The sequence below is a fragment of the Notechis scutatus genome, unplaced genomic scaffold, assembly GCF_049901735.1.
Source record: "Notechis scutatus isolate UNSWTSFEM ecotype Mainland unplaced genomic scaffold, rNotScu1.2 NSCUCTG136, whole genome shotgun sequence".
Classification (NCBI taxonomy): Eukaryota; Metazoa; Chordata; class Lepidosauria; order Squamata; family Elapidae; genus Notechis; species Notechis scutatus.
The window spans coordinates 1-8,084 of record NW_028263015.1 but is presented as its reverse complement, the minus strand read 5'-3'; the positions used below and the strand labels follow the sequence as shown (position 1 = coordinate 8,084).

At 39.6% G+C, this 8,084-nt stretch overlaps 1 protein-coding gene across 1 annotated transcript; it reads left to right on the top strand.

Annotated features, from left to right (window-relative positions):
- Positions 1 to 695: 695 nt before the first annotated feature.
- LOC113429044 (vomeronasal type-2 receptor 26-like) lies at positions 696 to 6,670 on the top strand (the record flags this gene model as incomplete). The annotated part of the gene is made up of 3 exons (XM_087948509.1): positions 696 to 719; positions 5,274 to 5,552; positions 5,810 to 6,670. Coding segments are annotated over exons 1-3 (1,164 nt in total), but the record flags the coding sequence as incomplete, so codon positions are not given.
- Between the last annotated feature and the right edge of the window lie 1,414 nt (positions 6,671 to 8,084).

Genomic DNA, 8,084 nt, shown 5'->3' with positions numbered 1-8,084 from the left:
TTTTATTTTATTTTATTATTTTATTTTATTTTATTTTATTATTTTATTTTATTTTATTTTATTTTATTTTATTTTATTTTATTTTATTTTATTTTATTTTATTTTTATTTTATTTTATTTTATTTTATTTTTTTATTTTTTATTTTATTTTATTTTATTTTATTTTATTTTATTTTATTTTATTTTATTTTATTTTATTTTATTTTATTTTATTTTATTTTATTATTTTTATTTTTAATTTAATTTAATTTAATTTAATTTAATTTAATTTAATTTAATTTAATTTAATTTAATTTAATTTAATTTAATTTAATTTAATTTAATTTAATTTAATTTAATTTAATTTAATTTAATTTAATTTAATTAATTTAATTTATTATTTAATTTAATTATGTGCAGCCCAAACCAAATTTTCATCTTCTAATGTGGCCCAGGGAAGGTGAAAGTTTGGACACCCCTGATATAGGCTCTTAAAGGGATAACAGCCAAAAACCTTGCTGACTCATTCCCATGATTGCATCACTGCATCAGCTAGTCAGCTCTTAACCCTGACAGAGAGCATGAAATGATGCACATGAAATGATGCACAACCTAAGGAGCAGGCAGGGTTCAGAAGTGGCTACAGCACAATGGGTCACATCTAGGTTGTTTAACAAGTCATTGAAAGGCAGACCAAGTACACCCTACCTCTAGGCATGGCTTTCATCGAGTATGGAAAGGTATCTCAGTATTTCAACAAGCAATAAATCAATCCATTTGGAAGGACTTGCCTCTCCTGTCCCCTCAAGAAAATAGAACTCTTGAAACAGGCAACATTTCAAAGGGAGCTTTTATTGAGAGACAGTGATAGCAAGAAGAGCAAGGCAGGAATTATAATTTATGCTCAAAATCGTTAGGTTAAAAGTTAAGTTAAAATTCCCTCCCCTCTGTCCAATCTCAGGCAAGCTAATTCAACGGTGCAAAGTTGTTGTGAGAACTTTGAGTGAGAACGTGATAAAAAGTTGTTCTCAGGCACTGCTTGCTTATTCCATTGCAGCTGAGACAAACAGATGCCCCCAGGCTATCCTTCCCCCCTCCCATTCCCAAGAAGGTACATCAAAGTAGAGAAAAGAGCAGAAGCAGGAAAAGATCATAAATCTTTTTGATCTTTTGAATGGCAGCAAGCCAATAGGGGTGGAGGGACTTGACATGCTACCCTCCTAGGAGAAGGAGACTTCCACCTGGAAAGAGAAGAAAAAGGGAAAGAAAGAACGCAAATGTTTAGTTAGGTTTATCTGGGAATTGAACATGAAAGTTCTAGGGGCTCTGATACATTTCTTATGCACCCAATCATTCTCAGAGGAGGGAAGTTTCTTCCTTGCTACTAAGTATTGGGTCACTCATGGTGTCTCCTTGAGTAGAGGATTTCTTTATTCTGAAAATGCTGTTCACCCTCAACCATGATGGGTTGGGGCATCACACCTGTCTTGGATCTGAGCAGGGAGGTTATTTCAGATTTCAGGAGGCTACAGTGGAAGATAGGACGCACTTGTCTAAGTGTCCTAGGCAGCTGGAGTTCTACTGTGGTAGTATTTACAATGCATGTGATTGGGAATGGTTCTATGAATTTTGGCCCTAGTTTCTTTGAGGGCTGCAGGGACTGTAGAAACCAGGTAGATAGATAAACGTTATGTCACAGTTCCAAAAGAAGAGGCCACACTGTGAGCAGAATGGGTGTCTCTACTAGACTGTCAGCTTGGTACATGATGAACAGTACAAGTACTGGCTTCTACTAGCCAGCTGGCTATATGGACTCAGCACACTCCATCCTCCTGTTCCTGGTTGCTCCTAGATGGCTCCAGCAAGTCCTCTTCAGGCCTGGATGGCTTCTGAACTGACTTCAGCTGGCTCGCCTTCCTGGCTCCTCTTTCAGCACGAATCCCATCACCCAACACCCATATGTGCCCCCATGCATCCCCCTCCCCCTGCACAACTCCCTGCACAGAGTTGTGTGGCAACTCCGAAACGTCACCCTGTCTCAGACGTTGACACCTTATCCCCAACTTCAAAAGGCTTTGGCTCTACTCAATTTTTGTCTGCTTGTGCTTTGTATGGTGTTCTCACTTGTTCTAATGCTTCTAATACTGGCACCTGTTTTGCAATTGCTCTATCCACTCCTTCAGGGAAGTAATGGGAGGTTCCTCAGCTGGGAGTTCTGGCACTGGGTTGAAGTCTTGTCTGGTTGCTATATGCAACGGGGTGAACCCTGTGCTAGAATGGTCTGTAGGCAACGTCCGCAAAAGCAGGAGATCAGTCCAGTTATCTTGCTGATAGTTACTTTATGAAGCATCTGAGGTACAGTTCCAGAACCAAGTTCATTTGTTCTATTCCCCCCATTTGTTTGAGGATGATGTCTTCAACTCATTCCCTGGTTGGTCCACAGGAGGCTTCAATGTTTTACAAGTTACACTGTCTTTGCCTACCTAGGGTTTCTGGCCCTCATGAGTTTCACAGTGGCCTTTCTGGGTAGGAAATTGCCCAACAGATTTAATGAAATCAATACTCTTATCAGTCAAAGTGATTGGATTTGAATTACATTTAAAATATTTGTCAGGATTCTGGCAGTTGCCCTAATTAAATCATGAGCCTTGAGCCAAGCTTCAAAAACTTCAAAGGATTTACTAGGAGATGAGTTTTAGAGTTGCCAATATTGATGATCCAATTAAATAAGAGTTAGACTGGACAGAATACCACTAAGTCATTAAGAAAGGAAGACAATTTCCAATTATCGAAAACAATCTAGGTCCCCCATAGCTGAAACTTATCTCCATTGTGCAGTTTGGGAAACACCACTAGGATAGAGGACATGTGAAGCAGTTCAAGGAACTCTCAGAGGGTTTCAAAATCTAAAAGAGTGTGGTGATGGCAGCAAAAGCAGTTGATCCCGTAGAGATCTTGTCAGAGCAGTAAAAGAGTGTGCATCATGCATATCCTAATAGTAAGGGGACCAAGTAGATGATATCCCCCCCCCCATGTTCTTTCCCAATCACAGTTGTCAAACTCACTGAAAGAAACACACAATTGTGGCTTCACAGAAAAGTTTTCCACTTGCCAAATACCAAGGATAGCAGTTATGGGGGCAATGTGGACATTTCTCTCTCCTGAGATTCATAAAACACTAGTAATTCTTACTTCATCTCAGTGGATTTCCAGAGATTAACCCTCTATAAGTCTAAAGAGCTTCCAGTGAAAACATGTTTATCCACATGCTCTGAATACTATAGCTGGATCCCTTTACAGTTGGAGCTTGGATCGATGGTTATACTGAAGCTTTAAAATCTCCACTTGGATCCTCTGAAGTCATCAGAGATCGCATTTCCTGTAACACCCTCCTTTGGCTTGCTCTCGGAAAAGAAATATCTTTCTGTGGCCCATGATTTGGCTATTAGCATTGCTATGGATCTTGCCTGAAGCCATCCAGATGGACCTGAGGCCAAACTGCTTCTGGAGGAGACCTTTCGAAGAGCAAAAAGACTATTACAGACCCGGAGATCTTATCATCGGTGGAAACCTTCCTCTCTCCATTACTGTAGTTCTACAGCTTCTTTTCCAAGAGCCTCCTGCTGATTGGGATGTCATGTCTCTGTAAGTGGTTTCTTGGTTGTCTTTTTTCTCAGGGCAATGTGGGAAGGGCAGTCTTGAATGTGGGACAGATTTACAATCCCACCCAGCCTCTGCTGGTGTAGAATTTTCCTAATTAGGACACATTGATTCTTCTTGATGATTCAATCTCTCTAAATTATCACTTGTGTACCAACTGACAGAAATGTCCTGCAGAGAGAGGGTTAGGGTTAGGGTTAATCCTAACCCTAACCCTAACTCTAACCTTAACCCTAACCCTGCCCCTATGTTATATAGTTGGATTAAACTAATCTTCCCATCTCATTACCCTGATGATTTCTAACTCCATGCTTCATGCTTTCATTACATTCAACACAGAGAAGATCTGTTTTTTGTCCCACCAAGTCTGGCTTCACACCAATCGCCTGTTAATCCTGGGCACTTCTAGGTCAATGGAGCTTCTTGGAGAATCCCTAGCAGAAATACTTCCACACTCTGAGACACTAAAAGATTTTTTTTTCTAACTGGGGACCATCCAGATATATTGGCTTAATCATTGCTAGCCAGCAAAAATTAATCCGGTCAGGCATTCAATTTAGATCAATTTCATTGCATTTGTTGGATTTATAAAGTCACCAAATTCAAAAGGACTCTGAGAATATGATAATCAATCAATCAATCAATCAGAATAAAGCTGGATGTGACCTTGGAGGTCTTCTAGTCCAGCCCCCTGCTCAAGCAGGAGAGCTTATACCATTTCAGACAAGTGGCTGTCCGTTGTCTTCTTCAACCTCCAGTGTAGCACCCATAACTTCTGAAGGCAAGCCATTCCACTGCTTTATTGTTCTCACTAATAGAAAGTTTCTCCTTAATTCCACATTGCTTCACTCTATTAGTTTCCATCCATTATTTCTTGACCTCTTTGTGGTGCTTTGCAAAATAAGTTGACCCTGTCTTCTTTGTAGCAGCCCCTCAATTACTGGAAAACTACTATCAAGTCCTTCTCTTCCTTAAAGTAGACATACCCGATTCCTGAAACTGTTGTTCATATTTTGGTCTCAAGGCTTTTAACCTGGAGTTGTTGTTCTTAGCTGTTTTTCGCTGAACATTTTCCAAAGTCTCAAGATATTTTTTTGTAATGTGGTGACCAAAACTGGATGCAGTATTCCAGGTGTGGCCTTACTAAGGCTTTAGGTTTTATAAGGTTTTATAAGGTGTTAAGTGAAGGGTGCCAGATTGGGAAAAAGTGCTTGAGAACCTAGGGCAGAAGTTGTCACCCTGCAAAAATGTCCAAGACTTGATATAATGAAGTGCATAGTTTTATAAAGATAATAAGTCATCTTCTTAACTGGATCAAAAGGTTCATCTTGAAAAAAATCAATACTGATTTGAACTGAGCTCATACTGTAAATTTGTAAATGTCTTGTGTATCAACTCACAGAAATGTTCTGTGGATTGAGGGAGAGAAGGTTTTGTCACAACAATGTCGACAATAGCAGTAGGATCAACTGATTGACAGCAACCCTGTTTTCTGACAGCAATAAAATAAATTGTATTGATCTGTTTTATGATTAACTCCTAGAATCCTGATAATGCTTTTTAAACAAAAATCTCCCTCCTGCTCCTCTCTAATTTTTGTCTTCTAACACTTGCAACAAAGACCTATTCCCAAGAACTACCAACACATCCTGGCCTTGGCATTTGCCATCCGGGAGGTCAATAGAGACCCACAGCTTCTCCCCAACATCACCCTGGGCTTCCGCATCTATGAAGAGAACCAGTATGCAAGCATGACCGAAGATGTCAGTCTCTCTCTGCTCTCCAGCTGGGGAAAAGTGTTTCCCAACTATAAGTGTGACACGCAGGACAATGTTCTCTCTGTCCTTGGGGGCCTCAACTCCAGAACTTCACACCAGATGTCAACCCTGTTTGGCAATTTCAAGATTTCTCAGGTACTTGGACAACATAATATAATGAAAGGGGGAATGGAGATGTAAAGCTGTAGGTTCTGCCTTCTGTGGTAATCACCAACTACCTGCAGAGCCAATTATGTGACTGGTAGAAAACATCTCATGAAGATACAAGGTTGTGGGGACAAAAGTCTAGAATAGGATAGGCTGCTAGTCTAGATGGTCTGAGGTTTATTAAAAAACACAGGTACATTGTTCCTTTACTTCTTTCTTTTCCTCCATCTCCACCCTTCTCTCAGCTAGGTTATCGCTTCTCTGACCCTGTTTTGAGGGATAAGAGCCAGTTCCCCACCTTCTACCAGATCGATCCCCAGTATCACCTACAGAATGCAGCCATTGTCCAACTCTTTCTCTATTTCCAGTGGAACTGGATTGGGGTGGTTGTCCAGAAGTCACAGAGCAGTGACCATTTCATCCGGATTTTTGAAGCCACCCTTGCCCAGAATGACATTTGCATACACTTTGTAAAACAGATCTTGCCCCGAATCTCAATATTGAATATATTGCATAGAGATCAAATAGATGTGCTTTTGACCATTATGAACAGTGATGCTCAAGTTGTGATTATTTCTGGGGATTCAAATTCCCTGCAAAGCCTTTTAATAGCCCTCTCCTGTTATGAAGAAGATACCCAAACTACTTTTGGGAAGGTCTGGATCCTGACCACCCAATGGGAGTTTTCAGCTATTGGCTATCACTATGAATGGGAGAAATTAAAATCTTTCCATGGTGCTTTGTCTATCACGGTTCACACAAGCCCAGTGCCAGGATTCAAAGACTATCTCTGGGCTCTGAATCCACACGAACCCCATGGAGATGTCTTTCTTCCAGAATGGTGGGAAGTTGTATTTGACTGTGAAGTTTTGAAGGCAGGTGTGGGCTCACCTGATGGCCGAAGGGTTTGCACAGGGGAGGAGAACCTGGACACCCTCCCGTACTCCGTCTTTAATGGAAAGATGCCTGGTTTCAGCTACAGCGTCTACAATGCTGCCTATTCTGTAGCACACGCATTGCATGCTGCATATACGTGGGAATCACAATGGGCATTGAAGAGGGGCAGAGAGAAGCCACACCTTAACCTCTCTGTGAAACCCTGGCAGGTAACATCTCCTTCCGTTCTGGCCAGGGAATCCTTCCTTCTCTTGGTTACCTTCACTTTGCACTGCTTTAGGATTTATTCACTTTTTCTTGTGATCTCCACTATCTTGTCTAAGTACTTTTTATTCACTTTTATTTAAATCTCATATCTTAAAAGTTACAGAAATTTATTGTCAAAAGAAGTTCCATATGGGAAACAATAAACAAGAATAGGAAACAAAATATAGAGTGAGAAATTTATTTTATTTGTTCATTTATTAAATTTGTTCACTGTCCATCTGGATACAGGGCATAAATGAAATAAAAGCCTCATTTGAACATTTGGGGAGAAAAAAATCAACCCTCATAATTAATGAGTCCTGAATGCTAGTGCTCTATGTTGTCGACTTAGAAGCTCACTCCCTAACTATTATAAGTATATATAATGATTTATGAGATGATAAATATTTAAGGGAAAAGTATATTTTGTTCAGTTTTTAGATGGATCACTTTCCAAAATTGAGAAGTTTTGGACTTTCCAGAAAATGGTTTGCTGAACAGTGCGGTGATTTTTTTTTTCTCCTGACAACAACCAAAGCTGACTTTGCTGCCAAAACCAGATGTTTGGTAGCATGCTTCCTGGGTTTTGAATGGGAGTAACATGGAATAACCTACAATGACCCTTGGATGACTTTGTACTTGCCTGAGAGGAGAATCCAACAGTGAATCCCAATAAATGTAGCTGGAGGGTTTGGTTTTCATCTTTATATCTGTCCTTCAGTTTTTTGTTTTCACTCTGGAAATAAAATTTTATTTCCAAATAAAACAAAAAAGCTAAATTCTGCAGCTTCTTAATATTGCCATCCAAAATTGGCAATATTTTTTTTCCTGGGCAGTAATTTCCTTGACAGTGAACATCTAACCCTCCAGAAGTTGAAACGGACTCAATTTAGAATTCTAATGCAATGACAGATCCTATTTTACAAACCAAATTGTACCTGTCTCATTTCAAGTTAGGCATATTTCTCTCCCTCCAAACTTCCATTTGTGGGGAAAAATAATTTGTCCACTCATTCATCCAAGATTATTCCCTCCCTCAAGTAACAGCACACTTGCTATTGTGGTTCTGCAGCAGGTAATAATAAACTAAAAGGAATAAATATGATGCCCAGTTGTTGCTACAGATGTGCTTCTTGCCCAGAAGGGACCATCTCTAATCAAACAGGCAAGTTGCTCAAGGAGACCCTCTAGCCGGAATGAGGAGGTAGAGGAGAAAAAGAGAACGAGGTAATAAATCAGTTGAGCAATGTAACCCTGCATTTATGACCAATTTGTAGCTTTAAAAACAAAGGAAGATTAAGTGGATTCTACCCTGGCAAAGATCATGTTTTTCCTGAATGTAGGACTCAATAAATAATGAACCAGCAAACACATTTA